The sequence below is a fragment of the Saccopteryx bilineata genome, chromosome 2 (genome assembly GCF_036850765.1).
Source record: "Saccopteryx bilineata isolate mSacBil1 chromosome 2, mSacBil1_pri_phased_curated, whole genome shotgun sequence".
NCBI classification, from domain to species: Eukaryota; Metazoa; Chordata; class Mammalia; order Chiroptera; family Emballonuridae; genus Saccopteryx; species Saccopteryx bilineata.
The window spans coordinates 1,077,640-1,097,742 of NC_089491.1; the positions used below are offsets into that span (position 1 = coordinate 1,077,640).

The window sequence follows — 20,103 nt, forward strand, 5'->3', positions numbered from 1 at the left end:
CAGCTACGGGGCGCCGCGAGGACCACAAAAGTGAGGCGGCGCGCATGCGCGGGGCGGCGCGCGCGGCTACGGGGCGCCGCGAGGACTGGAGGCATCTAAACATGTGCGTGTGCGGGGCGGTGGGCGTGGCTACGGCGCGCCGCGAGGACCACGGGAGTCCGACGGTCTGCGTGCACGGAGTGTCCCAGCCGGTGATGGCTCCGGGAGTTCGGCGGTTTCAACTCCTGCTCGCACTCCGGCGGTATCTCCGCTCGGACCCCTTTTCTCACCTTCGCCCCTGGACTCCTGGACCCTGGGACCCCCAGTCCACACCGAACCCCCTACTTCCCGCAGTCTTTTCAACGTGATCCCCACATCTGTGCCTCCCCGAAGTTCACTTTTCTGAGACTCCTCCTCTCTGTCCCCGGAGTTCCCAAGCACTTCTGGAAAAAATGTTTATTTATGTAACAAAGCGCCGGCCGGGGGTCCCGGCGTGGGCGGCGGTGGGCAGGGTCCCCATCTGGGTCATTTCTTCTTCTTTTTGATCCCCTTGAGCTTCCCCTCGATCAAGCGCTGGGCCTGCCTCTTGATCTCCGCCCGCGAGGGCACGTAGCTGTGGTCCATGTCGGCAAACTGGAAGGTTTCTGGGGAGGGACAGGTGGGGAGCCCGGGCTTGGTTCCTGGACTTGCCCGCGGCCTCCATTCACCGCAGGGCCAGGTAGGGACTACACTACCTTGTCCCTGATACGCTGGCATTTGAGGTTCTCACTGACCCGAGGAGCGACTGCGCTCCAGGGCTGCACTCAGGGGTACCTAATTGTTATCCTTTTTCTTTTCTTTTTTTTTTAGAGAAAGAGAGATGAGAAGCATCAACTGTAGTTGCAGCACTTCTGTTGTCCGTTGATTGCTTCTCATAGGTACCTTGGTGGTGGTGATGGGGGTGTGTGTGTGTGGGGGGGGTTCAGCCAAGCCAGCGACCCCTTGCTCAAGCCAGCGACCTTAGGCTCAAGCTGGCGACCCTGGGTTTTGAAGCTGGGACCTCAGAGTCCCAGATCTACTCTCTATCCACTGTGCCACCAGTGGACAGGCCAGGGCTACCTGGTTCTTGGAGACTGCAGGAGGGCTCACCCTGGGGGTGACTTTCCTGCAAACTGACCGATGCACTCTCCTATCAAAACCTCACACCAAGCCAACATTCCCCTGCCCAACTCACCCCAGGGCCAGGAACCAGATAACTGTCCTCCGCCCACCTGAATTATGCAGAGGAGCTGATCTGAAGCTGTTGGCCCTGCCTTTCCCCAGAAACCCCACAAGGGCTCTGGCCTGGGGCTCCCCCTCGCTCCTTTTCATCTCCTAACGAGCACTGGTGCTTCCTTGTGTCAGGACATGCATGCACTTAATTCTCCTCTCAAATGGCCTTTTCATTTCGTCACTAAGTTACTGACACATCCTCTCCATCTCTGTCCCTCCTGGCTGTCATCGTCGGTTGGAGCAAGCAGCATGCCCAACCTCTGCTTCTTTCTGCACAGCTCAGCCCAGCCATCTGCACCGCACCCCCTCCCCGCCCCGGGTTAGGCAGCCTGGCCCCCTAGCCCTGACCGAGCCTGTACCTATCATATCCTCCTCCAGGTCCTCAAAGCTGATCCTGGTGTTCTGCTTCTCCTTCAGAGTTGAGGACTCCAGGGTATCCTTCACCTTCTCAATGACCTGCAGGGCGTGGGGACCATCAGCTCTGAAGGGACAGCGGCAGGAGGAGGCACCCCCTCCCGACCCCAAGGCTACACCACCTCTTCAGTCATGGACAAGGCCTGCACTCTGTCAGCCAGGTACAGCAGCTTCTGTTCACAGTACGCCAGCTTGCTGTGCACGTCCAGGCTGCCCAGGGTGCTGGAGGGCGCCGCCTCTTTCTGCAGAGAAGACAGAGTAGTCTGCCGCCTCAGGCTCCTGCCGGGCTCGCTTTGCTGGCGACTCCTCCGGACTCCGGCCTGGGTCTGGCTGCGGGTGGGCCGGGTGATGCCGATCAGACGCAGGTACAGGTTGTCAATGCCCATCTGGATGGTCAGCAGCAGCTTCTGGCTCTTGGTCACGTTCGTGTGGGCCAGCTGCAGCCTCTCTTCCTCCTCCTTCAGCATGTCCTTTATCTTCTCCTGGGCGGACTCAAGGCTGTTGAGGACGATGGAGAGGGAGGTGGCCCAGACCTGAGGGGGCGGTGTCGGGGGCTGCACGAGATTCAGGGGCTCAAGAGTTGTGACGTGGGGTAGGTGGGGTCCCCAGCTCATTGGCAGAGCACGGGCGGGCTGGTTGGCAGTGCATGTGCTGCAGGGCTCTGAGCCTGGCCCCCCAGCACGGCTTGTTGGGCAGTCCCAGAGGGAGGAAGGCAGGGCGCCCCCCCCCCAGGGTACCTGCCGGAGCCGGGCATCTGGTGGAATTTCAGCAACGCCTCTTCCATCTCCAGTTGCCTCATCAAGGTGTCCAGCTGAGCCCGCCTCTCGTCACAGTCGTCCATCTGCAGCTTCAGGTTGTCCTCTGTGCTCCTCTGAGCCAGGAACTGGCCTGTGATGTCCTGGCCGTGCCAGTGGGGAGAAGCAGGTGTGGGCCAGCTGGGCAGGGTCCACAGAACTGGTTCCTTCTGGGTCCCTCCCAGTGGTCAGGAATGATGTCCACGGCAGCCAAGCACTGAGGACTTGAGGGTGGGGGACAGCCTTCCATCGGGTGAAGCTTGTATGTGTGTCTCTGCACATAACCCCCACAACAAACAGAGGGCTGAGACAGGAGACCACCACTAAGAGACCTCATGGCTTTGAGGCGCTTGTCCAAGGATGGACAAGCTTATGTCAGGGCCGTGGATGGGAGCTCAGGGCTTACTAATAAACCCAGATCAGATTAAAATAAAGGGGGGGGGGCAGGTGGAAAGGCAGCTGCTTCGTTATAATGCTGTCAATCTGGAAATGGGGTAGGGTTGGAGGTGGAGGCCACACCCTAGGCCAGGGGTCCCCAAACTACGGCCCGTGGGCTGCATGCGGCCCCCTGAGGCCATTTATCCGGCCCCCGCCACACTTCCAGAAGGGGCACCTCTTTTATTGGTGGTCAGAGAGGAGCATAGTTCCCATTGAAATACTGGTCAATTTGTTGATTTAAATTTACTTGTTCTTTATTTTAAATATTGTATTTGTTTCCATTTTGTTTTTTTACTTTAAAATAAGATATGTGCAGTGTGCATAGGGATTTGTTCATAGTTGTGTTTTTTTTTTTGTTTTTTTTTTTTTCTTCTGAAGCTGGAAACAGGGAGAGACAGTCAGACAGACTCCTGCATGCGCCCGACCGGGATCCACCCGGCACGCCCACCATGGGGCGAAGCTCTGCCCACCAGGGGGCGATGCTCTGCCCATCCTGGGCGTCGCCATGTTGCGACCAGAGCCACTCTAGCGCCTGAGGCAGAGGCCACAGAGCCATCCCCAGCGCCCGGGCCATCTTTGCTCCAGTGGAGCCTCGGCTGCGGGAGGGGAAGAGAGAGACAGAGAGGAAAGTGCGGCGGAGGGGTGGAGAAGCAAATGGGCGCTTCTCCTGTGTGCCCTGGCCGGGAATTGAACCCGGGTCCTCCGCACGCTAGGCCGACGCTCTACCGCTGAGCCAACCGGCCAGGTATTCATAGTTTTTTTATAGTCCGGCCCTCCAACAGTCTGAGGGACAATGAACTGGCCCCCTGTGTAAAAAGTTTGGGGACCCCTGCCCTAGGCTGTTGGGTCCTCGGATTTGTTGGCTCTGCGCGTCTCCTGGAACATGCTGGGATGTGCCAGCTGTGTCCCCGGAGGGCCCTCTACTCTGAGGCTGTGGGGGCCATAGCATTGTGTATTCATTCATTCCAAAGGTGCCCACAGAGCCTGGTGCAGTTCAGCGAGGACCCCCACCCACCCTTCCCCCCAACGCCCTGGGGAGCACCGGGGGAGCAGTACCCAGAGGTGGGAACATCGCACAGCAGTCTTGACTTTCTCCACCAAAGCGGTCACATTCGCCTGGTATTCGAGGTCGATATTGGGGGTCTCGCTTTTTCTCACTGAGCAGAGCAGAGGGAAGGGTAGCCAAGAAGCAGGGATGGAGTGGGAGCTCTTTGCTCGGCTTTAGGATGCTTCCGCACCTGCCCGTTGTCATTGGGGAAGGCCGCCCCAGGGCTGGGTCCCCTGCAGGGGTGCCCCAGGGAAGCCCCATCCAGAGGAGGACTGGAAGCAGCCTGGCTCAGTGGGGCTCACTGGGGCCCGGGGGACACCTGAGTTGTCTCTTCTGAGGAGTCAGTGGGTACCCGTGGGGTTTACAGCTGAGAAGCTGGTGGCTCAGCCCCACGTGGTCACAAGCCCAAAGCTGGTAGCCTTGAAGCTGCTGGCACTCAGACCCTAGACAGGGCTAGCGCGGGAAGAGGCAGGGCCGCCTTTTCTGCCTTCCTCAGGCCACTGGAGGTCTCACAGTGACCTGACCAGGTGGCTCAAGCCAGTCCTGGCCTCTTGACACCCTGGTTGGGGGCAGGCAGGGGGCCTGGGCACTCACTTACCTTTCAGGGATTCCAGGGGGCCTGGGCACTCACTTACCTTTCAGGGATTCCACACTCATCAGATTGGAGGGGAAGTCCAAGTATCTCCGGCCCTGATTGGGGGGGGGGGGGCGGTGAGCAGCGCCCCCTGCTGGGCAGCTGCCCCCACTGTCTCTGTGCTGCCCGGGGGCTTGGGCGGGGTCATGGGCGCTCACCCGAAGGTACTTCTCACTGGTCTCCTTGGTGTGAATCTTGTCAATCAGCTTCTTCTGCTGGTTCAGCTTGTTCTCCCGGGCCCTGCGTTCCTCGATGAAGGTCGCTTCCTTTTGTCTCATGTTCAGCTGGAGACACAGGGTGGCGGGGGGGGGGGGGGGGGGGCACGTCTCAATAAGCCTCCCACGTGCTAAATTCGGCGGTCCCTTTCAGTCCTCGGCCGACCTTCCTTCCCTCCCGGATTTCCTGGGTTTCCGCGCCTCTCCGCCTGGCCTCGGGGGTGGTTGGCGGTGCCTTCCCTCTCCGTCTGGGGCTCCTCTGCGCCCCGCGTCGCCCAGCTGCAGCCGCTGCCTCCTGGCCAGCCCACTCAGAACTCACTAAAGGGGATTCCACGTGTCTAAAAATAAATTCATCATCTCCCCCCCCTCCCCGCTGCCCAAACCTAGTCTCCTCCTGTTCTGCTGCGTGGCTGACACCGTGGTCCACCCACACCTGCTGCCACGTCCCGGACGCTGCTGTGTCCCTCACCGTTCACACACCGTCACTCGGTGCCACCTCATCAGGTGACCCCTTACAGGCTTCTCAGCTCCCTCAGGGTTCGGCCACCCACTCCACCATTGGTCTGGCCCCGGCGACCAGCCTCTGGACCCTGGTCCCCTCCAGCCTTTGCAGCCAGAGCGCACCTGTTTTCAGACACGAATCTGATGCCCTCTGCCCTGTTTTTTCCCAGGGCCCTGGGTGCCCGCAGCCGCCACTGCGCTCAGGCTCCAGCTCCTGGTGCCCCGTGGGCCCCGTGACGCCCCAGGACCCAGACTGTCCTGACCTCCAGAGCCCTGTCAACACTACTGCCCTGAGCAGGTCAATGCCCAACAGCACCCTTGTCTCTGCTGCACTGGTCGGAGGCTGTGTGGCATGATGGCCTTAAGGGGGAGTTGGCACAAACTGGGTGAGTCGGTGGCCCTGCCTGGCCCAGGCCAGTTCTCTCCCTCCTCTGTCCACCCCATGGCTTCCTGCCTGCCTACTAGGGCTCTCTCTGTTCAAGGCCACAGTGTGAGCAGAGCAGGCTGGTAGGAGAGGGAAGGCACTGGATTCCAGTGATGGCAGGCAGTGTGGGCATGGGCGTGTCCTGATGGACCTTGGGCCAGACAGGTCCAATGGAGAGCCCCGCAGGGCCCCCCAACCCTGGAACCCGAGCTCACCTTGACCTCATCTGTAATCATCATGGCATCTTGGGACATGACTGTCATATCTGACAGTTCGGAGCAGTAGTCGGCCACGAGGTTCTGTAGCTTGTCCAGCTCCGTGGGGTATCCTGCAAGCTCCTGAATTGAAAGGGCAAGGCAGATGGGCACACAGTCTGCATGGCGAGGAGCTGTGGGCCAACTGCATGCTGCCTCTGTTCCATGGCAACTTCACTGGCCCCTCCCGGTTCTCTTGTGGCCCCCATAGAGTGGACGGCACCTGGGCCATACCACTCGTCCCAGAACAAGCACCCTGAGGACAGTGGCCTATGGCCCCAGCCCCCTGCCAACACAGAACAGGTGAAAGGAAGTGTTTGGGGAGGAGCACACAGTATCTCCCTGGTGGACTCTCCCGCTGTCTTGGGCCAGAGAGCCCAGCAACACTTCCGACGAGGCTGTGATGGGATGTCCTCCCATATGACGGTGACTCCAGCCCAGGGAGACCCATGGCCCAGGAACAGCTGCATTCTGGGGTGAAGCCCACTCAGAACAGAGGGGCTTGAAACAAGTTTGGGGGCAGAGACTTGGACTTGGAGTTCAAGGTCACAACTGTCCTGACCACCTAGTGTGGAACCTTGAGAGAGCCACTTAATCTCTCTGTCCCTATCTGTACAAAGGTGATCATGGCATTTTCAGAAAGGTACTGTCAACTGACAAGGTGCAGTTAGCACAGGGCCAGGGTCAGAAATGTTCAGGGTATCTTGGCCTGACCAGGCAGTGGCGCAGTGGATAGAGCATTCCAGGCTTGAAATCCTGAGGTTGTTGGCCTGGGCATGGGCTCATCTGGCTTGAGTGCAGGCTCACCAGCTGGCTGGAGCCCAGGGTCACTGGCTTGAGCAAGGTGTTACTGGTTCAGCTGAAGCCACCCAGTCAAGGCACGTATGAGAAGCAATCAATGAACAACTCAAGTGTCACAACTACAAGTTGATGCTTCTCACCTCTCTCTCTCTTGCAAAAAAGAAAAAAAATCTATCTATCTATCTATATATAGATAGATAGATAGATAGATAGATATAGATACACACACACCTAGGTTCCTAGTATTTTGTCATTAATAACTACAATGTAGAATCTTCGCTGTTTTTTTTTTTTTAATGCAGGTGACCACTGGTGTTATTGAAAAAAAAATGCATATGTTCTGGAAAGATAAGAAGATGCTACTGAGGGGTACACAAGATGCCCAGGTCGAAGGAGGAGCTGGACCCTGGAGAGCAGCCAGAGTGGCCCCGGAAGGAAAGGCGAGCAGGGCTTCCACCGGAGTCTCCAGGAAATCAGGGACTGAGGCAAGGGGGACGGGTTGGAGGACAAAGCTGTGCTACCTGGCTCTGGGGGACCTGGTCAGGATCTGGGGGTGGTGCTCCAGATCCATTTCACCACCCCCTCTTCCCAAACCACATCTCCACCTGTCACCCTCTGGGGCTCCCCTCTCCCATCCTCAGGATGAGGAAGATTGGGGGGAGTTCCCTCACTCTCCCTGCCCCTTCTGCCAAGGTGCTCCTCTGGCATCCTGGAACCCACCCTCCTGTCCTCCCCATTGACCCTGTACCATCTACCTGGCCTGTGGCAGATGCATGTGGTTTGCTGTGGGGGGGGGGCAAGAGGGGCCTCTGTGAAGGGATCTTGCCTCACAGCAGGCTCGCGACTCCTGGAGACTTCTTCCTGGCCTCTTGCATGGGGAGCAGGGCTAGGGCCCCTGGCTAAGAAGAGGTGAGCAGCAAACCCAGGTCACCGGCCTGCTCTGAGACGACTTGCCCTGTACATTGGGGACTTTCTAAGGGCTCAGGGATTATCTCCCAGGGGATGAAAAATGACGGGAAAAACAAAAACCACACTTACTATTAAGTACATGCCAGAAAATGCAAACAATTCTGACCTATCCCATGAGATGCCTTCTTGAAGTAGCAATGACAAGTCCTTGAAAGAATGCTTTTTAGGTGCGGGTGCCCAAAGCAGGTTCAGTCCTACCCCTCCCGCGGGGTGATCGTCCAGGACAGCAGCAGGCCTGCGGGTCGGCCCTGCCCGGGAGGTTCCTCCCTGTCCCCACTAAGATCTCAACCCTGCTGGGCACAGGCTGGGGCCTGAGACCCCGGCCCCTCCCACCCGCCTGGGGCTGGGATTCAGGTGAGCGGGGCTCACTTTCTTCAGATAATCCAGCAGGTCCACGTACAGCAGGTGGATGTTCTGGCTCGTGGTGATCTTGCTCGTCATCTTTTCGATGCTGTTCTCTAGCTGGCGGATGACCTGGGGGGCCGCCCGAGGGCACATTGAGAGAGCCAGGACCCCTGGAGGCACAGAGGCCAGCCCCGGAGGGGTCTCCTTGGTCGAGCCCCGCCGCCCCCGCGGAGCCCCGCCCCTCCCCGCGCGAGGCCCCGCCCTTCCCCGAAGCCCCGCCCCGCCCCCGCCGCCCCCCGCGGAGCCCCGCCTCCTCTGCCGGAGCCCCTCCCCTCTCCGCGCGAGGCCACGCCCTTCCCCGAAGCCCCCCGTCGCCCCCGCGGGGCCCCGCCTCCTCTGCCGGAGCCCCGCCCCTCCCCGCGCGAGGCCCCGCCATTCCCCGAAGCCCCGCCCCGCTCCCGTCGCCCCCGCGGAGCCCCGCCTCCTCTCCCGGAGCCCCTCCCCTCCCTGCGCAAGGCCCCGCCCTTCCCCGAAGCCCCGCCCCCGCCCGCCGCCACCTGCAGCAGGCGCAGCTCCTCCTTGGTGGCCGCCGGCTGGTTACGCAGGCCTTCCAGCTGCAGCTGCAGGCTCTCCAGCTGCTCCCCGCGCCGCCGCACCAGGTGGAGCAACACGTTGTGCGCGTTCACGCGGTCGAAGACGTACTTGCGCAGCTTCTCCAGCGCCACCTGGGTCAGGGAAGGCACGGCCCGCGCGTGGGTGGGGGGCGCAGGCCAGGCGGGGAGCGCCTCTGTGCTGGGAAACCCGCTCAGTCCCCACCCGCTCCGCAGCGTCGTTTAGTGGGGGGTGGAGGGGAATCCCTCCCTGCCGTCTCACCTCCATGGTGCAGCGGCAATGCGCCAGCCTCGTGGACACGTCCTTCCCGCAGGCCTTGGCGATGGACCGCTGGTCGTACTGTGGGGCGGCGGCGGCTGAGCTAGGAGGGTCACCTCTGCGTGCCCCTGCCGTCGGCCACTCCGGTATTCTCTTAGTAAGGCCTCTTCTGCCCGTTCCAGCCCAGCAGCAAGACCCCAAAAGGCAGAGCGCTGCAGGACCCCATTCAGGCCAGCTCAGATGTGATGGGGGTTCAGAGAGGAGGGCCCGGGTCCCCCCTACGGGGCCAGAGAGTCAGAGGGGCACCGGCTGCAGGGGCTAGCCCAGGAAAGGCAACTTTGGCAGGGAACCTGCCCGCTGGGCTCCCTGCAGTGACTGGAGCCTCTCCCTAGATGACCAAGCTCCAGAAGTCAGAGCTGGGGAAAGGAGCAGAGCTGCTGGCTGTCTACCTGTGTGTCTGTTTCAGCCGGTGTCCGCCCCACCCCACAACCCAGGCAGCAGGGAGGGGCCAGGGTTGTTCACCTTCTTGGCCAAAGCCCAATCATGGGCCCCGCGGCGGATGTTGCTGCGCAAGAGAGCCATCTTCTCCTTGTTTTTGACCGTCTTCTCCTTCATGGCCTGGATCTGCAGTGCCCGGCATTGCTCTGTGGGCGGGCGGAGGATAGGGGCCGGGGTGTGGACCAGAGGCCTGGCTGGGACTCTCTGTGTGGGGAGGCTTGCCGCAGGGGCCTGGCCTCCTCCGTTGCACTCCTAACTCCGGGGTCACAGGCCTCACTGCTCAGCGGTGGTCATCTGGACCGCTGTCCTAAGCAGTAGGGATGTCCTGTGTTCCCATCCAGAGCTGCTGGCCACGGAAGCAGCTGGGTCTCTTTCTGTCCCTTCTGGCTTTGGAGTCCACAATACTCACAAATCTCCACGAAGCCCCCCAACCTCTCTCCCCCACATCTGCCTCCTCCATGGCAGGCCCTTTGATGCCTTCTCCTAGCTCTGTTTGGGGGTTGGGTGGTATGGTGACCGCTAGCCCCTAATTACCCTGGGGCTGTCTCTTTGTTAAAATGGAAACTCCTGCCCCCCAGAGGCCCTGAACTCTGTAGGGTGTGTTGAGAGGTGGTCACCACAGTGGTAGCTCACCCTGGAGCCGAGTGATGGTCTTCAGCTCCTGGATCTCCTCATCCACATCTGATTCGTTCCACGTCTTCATGGTGGTCCACAGGGTCCCTGCCTTTCACCCTCCCTGTGCTGAGCCTGCTCAGCAGAACTCCAGTTCCAGTTGTCCCCGGAATCTCAGTCCATTGTGATGGGGGCCTAGGTTCTCAAAGCCCAGGGACCCTGGAATTCCTGGCTCACCCTACCACCACTCTCTGCCCTCAGCCAGCCCGAGGAATGTGCCTTGGGCACTTGAGTCTTGTGGCTGTCCTCTGCTCTAGAGCGTGGCCAGGGCCAGGCACCTTCCTCCCGCAGGGATGTGACTTGTGGTGGTTTGGCAGTTCTTCCACCCACCCCCTCCACTGTCTCCTAAACTCCTGACCATTCACTGCCTTACAGAATCTCTTACCCGACTTCAAACTCCACGCCCAGGGGACCTGGTCAGGAGACCCCAAACCTTGGCCCTCACGACACTCTCTCTCCTTGACCTCTGCTTCCCTTCTTGATTTGAGAGAGAGAAACATGATTTGTTTCATTTAGTTGTGCATTCATTGGTTGCTTCTTAGATATGCCCTGACTGGGAATTGAACTCATAACCTTGGTGTATGGGGATGACAGTCTAACCAACTGAGCTACCTGGCCGGGGCTGACCTCTGCTTCCCTTAGAGCTGTGTGCCCCAAGCATTGGATAGCTTAGGATTCTGGGGTGGGGTGGGGGTGCACACTGGGTGAGTTAGTTTTCCTAAGTACTGTTGCATGACTTCACTGGAGCTGCTGTAACAAAGCACCACGGTTGGCAGTTAAAACAACAGATTTATTGTCTCACGTCCCAGCAGCTGGACATCTGAGATCCAGGTGTGGGCAGGGCTGGTTCCCCCCAAGGCCTTTCTTCTGGTTTGCTGTCTTCTCCCTGTGTCCTCATATGTTCTCTTCTCTGTACGCATCTGTGCCCACACCTCCTCTTCTTAGAAGGTCACCGGTCCAGCTGGACCAGGGCCACCCTCATTTTAATTCCATCACCTCTTGAGAGGCCCTATCTACAAATGCAGTTGTATTGCGAGGTCCTGGGGTTAGGGCTGCCATATGCGAATTTTGGGGGCTATGGTTCAGCCATAACAATGGTCTTCACCTGTTGTTAAGAGCACCTACCTTCCTCTGTGTCCTCTTATACAGATCCTTTTACTTTTCTGATCACTCTGTTTTTTAAAAAGTGAGTCCAGTCAGGTCTAAAACTCCCAGTTCATCCTCTGAGCTGAGCCCTACTTCAGAGAGATGGAAGAACTTGTCATATGTATGGTCTGCCCCCCACAACCCCCCCATGCCCAGGGCCTGAGGCAGTGCCTGTCTGCCATCCCCCAATATTGGTTCTCCTTTCTTGCTCAGATACAGACCCCCTAAATTTTAGTGAGGCACATAACTGCCCACTATCTTCCCAGGTGCCTTTGCACAAGTGTACCACATGACTTTGTTCTGGCCAATGCAGTGAAAGCAGAATGGTGAGTGAACTGCCTTCCTTCTCCTGCTTCTCCTCCCTGTTGACTGGGAATAAGATGTGATGGCTGGAGCTGGCACAGCTGTCTGGAGCCATGAGGTGGATTTGGAATAGAGGCCATTACAACAGGGAATGGACCAAAATGAGCCTGGGCCCCTGATGGTCAGTCCTAGGCCATCCACTTGCACTTTTATGTGAAGACTCTAGGTTGTTTATGCCAGTTATCTTGGGCGTCTTGTCATTGACTTCATACCAAGATTCCTGGTGCATAGTATAGTTGCTCAGATTTTTTTTTTGAGAGAGAGAGAAACAGGAAGAGAGAGATGAGAAGCATCAATATGTGGTACTTTAGTTGTTCATTGATTGCTTCTCACATGTGCCTGGATGAAGGTGGGGGCTTCAGACGAGCCATGGACCCCTTGCTCAAGCCAGCAACCTTTGGGCTCAAGCCAGCTACCATGGGATCATGTCGATGATCCCATGCTCACACCGGCAACCCCATGCTCAAGCTGGTGAGCCTGTGCTCAAGCCAGATGATCCCATGCTCAAGCCGGCAACATTGGGGTATTGAACACATGACCTCAGCATCCCAGGTCAATGCTCTATCCACTGTGCCACCACCGGTCAGGCTCAGTAGATATTCTTTTGAATGAATGACTGACTAGGTCAAGAGGCATAGGGGCTGAGTGGGGCCCAAGCAACATGGCTCTGTACTGTGTGCTTTCCATGTGACTGGGAAGTCAACTGCAAAGGATGATGAACTTTCCCAGAGTTTATATAATCTCTGCCTCTTCCTGTTGGGGTGGTGAGGTGGGTAGTTCTTGCCCACTCATGGACTTTCTTTCTGTGAGGACACAACTCCAATAAGCTTCCCTCTGCCCCTGGAGGGAAGACAGGTGTGTTTATCTGACAGGTGTGTTTGGGATGACAGGCAGATGGGCATAGCCACTTCCTGTCCCTCCTCTCTCAGGAGCCAGGTGCTATTGGCTGCTGTACACCTTGTGATCTGCTCCTCCATGCCAAGTTGTATAGAAACAGACCCCCCAACGTGGAGAGGACTGTGCTCTTACAGGGCTGGCAGGAGTGTCTAATCCTGGGGTTCAGTGTTAGGAACTGCCTGGCACAGCCTCCAGCATCAGCCATGTGGCACTAAGGTGACATTGTTTCTCAGCTTCTTCCTGCTTTGATTTGCTTCCCAATCACAGTAGAAGTCAGGTAGGAAAAAGCGCAAGGTGTTTATTAGTCCCATAACCCCAGCAGTGTCTGTCACCGCTGACTGGGGGCGCCGAAGAGTGTCAGTGCACCAGGAAGTGCAGATGTCCTCTCACCACGCGCCCCAGAGCTGTGTGGGGGACAGGCCACGATCCTTTCTGGCTCCATGTCCCCCATGTTTCTCACTGCCCTACAGGAGGCCATCTGAGGAATGACCCCAGGTTGGGCTGGGAGCAGACTGCACAGGCATGGCAAAGCTGGCTATGCATGTGTGCAGGGAACGTGGCTGGGGCACCTTAGGACGCGGGGAGGATCTATGGAGGCGGGAGGGCTGGCCTGGGATGTGCAGGTGTGGAGGGTTGTGTTCTAGAACTTTCTGGGTCCTGGTCTTGTGCCCCCTGACTGGAGCTCTCCTAGGTGCGCTGATCTGTAAGAGGCAAAGCAGAGACAGATCTATGCCCTAAAGCTGCTCACGGTCCCTGCACCCATTTCACTGTGGCAAAAACTAAGGCAAAGCCTATAACAAGGGTGCAGGCAGTGGAGGCCAGGACTGAAGTCAGTCCGCTTGCTGTCTGATGCCCGGCCTCTCAATCCGGCCGTTCTTCTTGGGATGCCCACACTCCGCACTCCCCTCACCCCAGAGCCACCCAACCCCTCCTGGGTCTTCCTTCTGTACACGGGGCCCTGGAAGATTCATCCACTGCATCCATTAGCACTCCAGGAAGTGCACGCTGAGAGCACAGGCCAGAGGGGAGAGGCCCTGTTCAGCCTACACCTCTGGCCCCAGGTTTCTCTGCCTGAAACTCTGGGCACCAGAGGCAAAGCTTCCATTTCCACTGCCCCTGGGCCTCTCACCTGTGCCCATGTCTGTGGGGAGCTTCCCCGTCTCCAGGAAAAGCCAGAGGTTGCTGCATTTTTGTGTCTCCACTCGGGTCACCCAGTAGCTGGCCACTGAGCCTGTGACTGGGGAGCAGAGCAGGGACTGGTGGGCTGGGGAGTGTGGGCCTCTGCCCATCTCAGGGAAAGAGAACTTTGGACACAGCATTCTTCTGCGCAGCTGGGGGCAGTGGGCTGGCGCAGGGCTCCCTCCTCAGGGTACTGGGGCCCCATCCCAGCAGGCCAGGATGCCTGGGACACAGCGCCCCTCCCCCAATCCTAGTGGGAACCCACCCCTGCTGAAGAGCCAGCGTCACCTCTGGCAACTCAGGTGCATTTCAGCCCCCCACCCCCACAGGCACAGATCCTGGAGTACCCACCCACGGCCACCAGGACATTCCATTGAAAGGGATACTTAAACTTCCTCTGAAGAAACATCTGCAGGCCGCAGGCCGCACCGGTGCCTGCCAAGAGACACGGTTCCCATCAGCCAGCCTATCCACAGGCTGGCCAGGGGACCACCCGGGTGCAGCCTGCGTGCCCATAGCACCTGCCAGGCACCCAGCACCTGCAGGCCGCCGACGTGGCGCCACCTGCTGTGCAGTCAGGATACGACAGGAGGGTGACGTCTCTACACCCGAGGAGACACACACCTGGACCCAGCCTACCTGTGACAAAGGTGACAAGGCCCTTCACGAAGGCGTTCGACTGGCATGCGGCATACTCCCCCAGTCCCTGGCAGGGGGAAGGGCGTTGAAGGCTCAGTTCCCTTGCCTCTCCCTTCAGCGTCCCTCCTGTCCCTCCTTTCGGCTCTCATCGTGAAGCGCTAGGGGCTTGGACACATCCCCAGCCTTCCCAGGATGTCCTCTGATCCCCATAGTAACAGGCTCCCGATTCTCTGCCCTATTTACCCAGACGCGGACACACCCACCAAGCCCCCCCCCCCCCCGCCACGCTCAGGTCAGCTTCTGAGGTCTGAGCCCGCATCCTAGTCCGGCCTTCTCACCGGGTGCTTGGCAGCTATAGAGTCGTCCACCCGGGACAGCCCCAGGTTCACCATAGCTGGTGGGGCCTGGCGGTCCCCTCCACGCACGCGCGGGTGGAGGAGGGCGTGGCGTGGCGGAGAGGGGCGAGGCCTTGTGTAGATCTGCGCAGGCGCGGGAGGAAGGCAGGGGCGGGGCGTAGCGTGGCGGGAGGGCCTGCGCAAGGTCCCGCGGAGTCCGGCGGAGGGGGTGGAGCCTGCTCGGAACCAGGTGGGCGGGGCGGGGCGGAGAAGAGGGGGCGGGCCAGGGGAGGGGGCGGAGCCTGACGCGCCGGGCAGTCCAGGCTCTGTGATGTTCGGCGGAAGACCGTGGGCGTAGGTTCCCCGAGGGTCCAGCCTTGGTCATCCTACCTCATCTCGGCGCTCGCAGAGGCGTAGTCGTTATTGATGGTATTTTTTGTTTTTGTTTTTGTTTTTGTTTATTTAAAAATATTCTCTGTTGCCTTTTTTTTTGTCTTTATTTTTTTTCTACTTTTTTAATCTTTTATTTTTACTGAATCCAGAGAGAGGAAGGGGGGTAAGGAGGAGACAGAAGCATCAATCTGTTTCTGTATGTGCCCCAGCCAAGGACCGAACCAGCCACCTCTGCATTGCAGGACAATGCTCTAGCCAAGCGAGCCATCCAGCCAGGGCTTGATGGTATTATTTGTTGAAATGCGGCTTTGCTATAGGGATTAAATCTCTTGAAAACGACTGCAGAGTAGCGATGTATCGAAAATCATAGGGTTGCAGGCGGGGGCCATGACTCCCTCCTCCCTTAAGTAGAGGAAGGGTCATTAAAAAACTGGACATTCCATGGACCTGGCCGGTTGGCTCAGTGGTAGAGCGTCGGCCTGGCGTGCAGGAGTCCCGGGTTCGATTCCTGGCCAGGGCACACAGGAGAAGCGCCCATCTGCTTCTCCACCCCTCCCCCTCTCCTTCCTCTCTGTCTCTCTCTTCCCCTCCCGCAGCCAAAGCTCCATTGGAGCAAGGTGCTGAGGATGGCTCTGTGGCCTCTGCCTCAGGCACTAGAATGGCTCTGATTACAGCAGAACGATGCCCCAGATGGGCAGAGCATTGTCCCCTGGTGGGCGTGCCGGGTGGATCCCAGTCGGGCGCATGCGGGAGTCTGACTGCCTCCCTGTTTCCAACTTCGGAAAAATACCAAAAAAACAAACAAACCAAAAAAAACCCTGGACATTCCAGATCACCTGCCCCCAGGCATCGGGATTGACTCACTTTGTGGAAGGTCCCCTAGTTTACCTACAGTTAGTTAATCCTTTCCCCCTCCCTCCCATAACCACTACCAGCCCCCACCCTAGAATCCCCTCTTTAATCCTACCTGTTAGAGAACCAGTTGCTGACCTCCGTTCACCTTAGGAGTCAGCCTGGCAGATGACCCCCTAGTAAACTTTTTAACCTGAACTCGGGTGTCCTTCAGCCGGCCTTACAGAAAGAATGCTTAGTGAATTAATTCCCCAAATACTCTAAATTCATACTTGGTGGCAGTTCTGTGCTGGAAGCTGGGGGTCCCACGGAGAAGTCAGAGTCCCTGCCCTCATAGAGCAGACAGGTGAACAGAGCCGGAAGAGAGATCAGAAGAACAAAATGAGGAAGGAATAGGTCATCCTGCTGGCCCTGGGTACTGGGTAGGTCCCTGGGACCTCCCATCAGTTTGGCTCGGAGGCTGGGCTGGTGGGCGGGTGGAGGTGAGCTTTCCCTCCTTACAGGGCTTTCTTGGGCCCTCCGGGTCCTTCTGTTCTGTTCGGAGCCCACCACCTCATAGCAGTCCCAAGCCCTGGAACTGCAGAGTGAGGAACGCACTTCATGGTCCGGAAATGTCCTCACCGGGCAAGGCTGCAGCCCCGTGGTGCCTTTTTCTCCTGGAGAGAGACAGGGTGCCAGCTTCGTCCCTGGAACTGGACTCCATCTGAGCCCTATGCCCGGCCTGCCTCCCAGCACATGGCCTCCTGTCTGGGCTGTGTGCCCCCAATATTGATTCGCAGAGTGAGCGTGGGTGAGGTTGGGCGGCTGCAGGCCTCTCCCAGGATCTCACCTCTGGGTTCCTTAGGAAGCTGTTGGAGCCCACTACATGGACCACATGAGTTCCAGAGGCCGCTGCCCTTCTCTGACTTGGGGTGGGGGCTCCTTGCTCTCCTGGACATTTCTTTGTGAGCAGGCCCTGTGGGGCCTGTGTGCCTGGCTTTGGGAGGGGCCCCTCCACCCTGCAGGATGTATGGGTGTGCCTGTGTGCAGGCACAGTGAGTGGCACAAGTATGTGGGTGCACAGGGGTGGTGCGAGGGACCCATCTGTACCTTGCCAGTGTGAGATTACAGGAAGGGTATCGGGTTCCCAGATTAGCAAGAAAACTGAGTCGTCTGTCCCTGGTTCTTGCTGACCCAATCGTCTTGTGCTGGGAGGTCCGGCCCCATCCCTGCCCCCATCCTTTTTCTGGGTCTCTGGACTTGTATGGCCTTCCACTCCTTCAGGCCACCCTGCCCTCAACCCAAGAGGAGGCTTTGAGGGAGATTTTATATACACATGTGGTTTGTCTATACGCTTTAAATAAATTAAGGTATAATTGACATACAGTGGAATTCTCCCTTTTTGGTGTATATTTCTGTAAGTTTAGACACATGCAGACAGTCATGTGACCCCCACAGCCCATCGCCCCCCAAATCTCCACATATCCATTGTTGTCAGGCACTCCCCTCCCTCTTCCCCAGCAACCACAGAAGCAGCTTTCTGTTCCTATGGGTTTGCCTTTTCTAGAACGTTCTAGAAAAAAGGTCCAGGTCTGTGGCCTTCCACACTGGCTTCTCTCACCCAGTGTAATGGGTGTGGGATTCATCCGAGTTGCTGCGTGAACCCACGATTTGTTCCTTTTGTTTCTGAAACGTGCCCCTGGCACAGCGGCTGCAGCTCAGTCACCCATTCCTGGGGACGTGTGGCTGTTTCCACTTCTCAGTGGTTGTGAATGAAGCCCCACTGACACCCACAATTGGGCTTTGTATATATTTTATTAAAAAATATTTTTTTGGCCCTGGCCGGTTGGCTCAGCGGTAGAGCGTCGGCCTAGCTTGCGGAGGACCCGGGTTCGATTCCCGGCCTGGGCACACAGGAGAAGCGCCCATTTGCTTCTCCACCCCTCCACCGCGCCTTCCTCTCTGTCTCTCTCTTCCCCTCCCGCAGCCAAGGCTCCATTGGAGCAAAGATGGCCCGGGCGCTGGGGATGGCTCTGTGGCCTCTGCCTCAGGCGCTAGAGTGGCTCTGGTCGCCAACATGGCGACGCCCAGGATGGGCAGAGCATCGCCCCCTGGTGGGCAAAGCGTCGCCCCATGGTGGGCGTGCCGGGTGGATCCCGGTCGGGCGCATGCGGGAGTCTGTCTGACTGTCTCTCCCTGTTTCCAGCTTCAGAAAAATGAAAAAATAAAACAAAATAAAAAATAAAAAATAAATAAATATTTTTTTGTATTTTTCTGAAGTGAGGGGAGGCAGAGAGACAGACTCCCCCATGCATCCGACTGGGATCCACCTGGCATGCCCACCAGGGGGCGATGCTCTGCCCATCTGGGCGTTGTTTCATTGTGGCTGGAGCCATTCTAGCGCCTGAGGCGGAGGCCATGGAGCCATCCTCAGCACCCGGGCCAACTCTGCTCCAATGGAGCCTCGGCTGCGGGAGGGGAAGAGAGAGACAGAAAGAAAATAGAGGGGGAGGGGTGGAGAAGCAGATGGGCGCTTCTCCTGTGTGCCCTGGCTGGGAATTGAACCTGGACTTCCACATGCCAGGCCGATGCTCTACCACTTATTTTCTATTGATTTTGAGAGAGAGGGAGGAAGAGGGGGGGGCAGAAGGGAGGGAGGGAGAGAGAGAGAGAGAGAGAGAGAGAGAGAGAAAAGCATCAATTCCTTCTTCCACTTAGTTGTGCACTCATTGGTTGCTTCTCGTATGTGCCCTGACTGGGGATTGAACCTGCGACCTCTGTCCACTGGGATGATGCCCTATCCACTGAACCACCTGGCCAGAGCCAGGTCTGTGTATGCTTTGTTTTTCTGGGGTAAATGCCTAGGTGTGCGATGGTCGAATCAGATGGTAAATGAGAGTTGGGATTTATAAGAACCTGCCATGCAGCTTCCAGAGTGCTGGCCCCGTCTTCTCCACACCCAGCGGCAACGGTGTCTATTCAAAAACACGCTGCCATTTGAACAGGTGTGTAGGTGTGTCTCGGGTGGTCTCCATTTCCTCTCCCCAGGACGAATGATGTTGAGCATTTTTTCATGTGTTTCTTTTCCTTCCGAATGTCTTTATTTGGTGAGATGTCTTTTTAAATCACTTTCCCCGTTTTTAAAAAATTGGGTGGTTTGTTTTTATTCTCGAGTCTTGAGAGAGTTCTTTGTAAATTCTGGGTCCAAGTCCTTTATCAGATGTATGTGTTTTGTAAATATTTTCTTGGGAACACTTTGCCTTTGATCCGGTGACTCCGGGTCCTGGTTGAGATCTGGCTCCTCCTGAAACCCTGCGTAGGCGGCAAGCAGAAGCCTGGGCTCTGCCCCTCCCTCACGCTGGGAGGAGGGCTTTCTCCCCATGCTGCAGTCTGGGGAACTGGTAGTTCTGGCCCTCCTTGGGGACCCCCATCCCTCACAGAAGCATCTGGGTGGTGTGCCCCGATGCCACGGCTGCTCCTGGCATGGTGTCCCTGGGCGCTCTGTCTGCGCAGACCCGAGAGGTCACCGCAGAGGCCTTGGCAACTCAAGCCCCCACCAGCCGGTGGTGCCTCCCTGGCGACACTCTGCCGGAATGCTTATGCAACCTGTGATAAGGTGATTTAGAGACCATAATCCATCCTAAAGGATGGCTCAGCCCCACTCTCCAGACATGCTTGCTGGAGGCCCAGCTGGTGGCCGTGTGGGGGGTAGTGAGGGGTCGGAGTGAGGGGCACCCAGGTCTCTGATGCCACCTCTGCCACAGCTGCCCTGGCATAGGCTCTGCCCCCAGATGAGGTCCACGGGTGTGGCCAGGATTCTACTCCTGTGTGAGGAGAACAGGGAATGAAGACTGGGGGGCACCCAGGCCCTGAGTGGGGGCCTGCAGGCCAGAGCAAACCTAAGCCTGTCTTCTTCCCAGCAGCACCCCTAAGGGCCCTGGGCCCCCAGCCCCAGCCAGACCAAAGCTGAACAGAGATGCTGAAGGTCTGTGTCCCTGCAAGCCATACCAGTCTCTGCCTGGGCCCCCAGGACTGCCTGACAGACAGGGGGGAGGGTGGAATCCACAGCTTGAGGGAGTCAGGTGAGAGCCCAGCTTTCTGACACCCTCCAGGAAATGGCCCCTGGAGCTGGTGGGGACACTCGGGCGATTGTGCCGAACAATGGACAAAGGGGGCTGGAGTTTCCAGAGCCCACACACCTTCCAGTCCCCGA

At 58.1% G+C, this 20,103-nt stretch overlaps 2 protein-coding genes and 1 long non-coding RNA gene across 3 annotated transcripts; 1 reads left to right on the plus strand and 2 right to left on the minus strand.

Annotated features, from left to right (window-relative positions):
• Positions 1-504: 504 nt before the first annotated feature.
• On the minus strand, positions 505-10,438 carry CCDC183 (coiled-coil domain containing 183). Its single transcript, XM_066255696.1, has 13 exons — positions 10,069-10,438; positions 9,460-9,581; positions 8,941-9,018; positions 8,625-8,792; positions 8,092-8,196; positions 5,914-6,036; positions 4,717-4,842; positions 4,560-4,614; positions 3,933-4,033; positions 2,382-2,542; positions 1,767-2,142; positions 1,590-1,686; positions 505-623 (listed from the first exon to the last, which is right to left on the minus strand). Exons 1-13 carry the CDS (start codon positions 10,136-10,138, stop codon positions 505-507), a joined length of 1,701 nt encoding a protein of 566 aa, XP_066111793.1. The 5' UTR covers positions 10,139-10,438.
• LOC136323830 (uncharacterized) lies at positions 582-2,553 on the plus strand. The gene is made up of 4 exons (XR_010729013.1): positions 582-697; positions 829-896; positions 1,648-1,805; positions 2,435-2,553. It is a non-coding gene; the product is annotated as an uncharacterized lncRNA (long non-coding RNA).
• A 2,353-nt stretch (positions 10,439-12,791) lies between the features above and the next one.
• TMEM141 (transmembrane protein 141) lies at positions 12,792-14,791 on the minus strand. Its single transcript, XM_066255695.1, has 5 exons — positions 14,670-14,791; positions 14,332-14,398; positions 14,044-14,127; positions 13,643-13,750; positions 12,792-13,214 (listed from the first exon to the last, which is right to left on the minus strand). Exons 1-5 carry the CDS (start codon positions 14,721-14,723, stop codon positions 13,201-13,203), a joined length of 327 nt encoding a protein of 108 aa, XP_066111792.1. The 5' UTR covers positions 14,724-14,791; the 3' UTR covers positions 12,792-13,200.
• Positions 14,792-20,103: the final 5,312 nt, after the last annotated feature.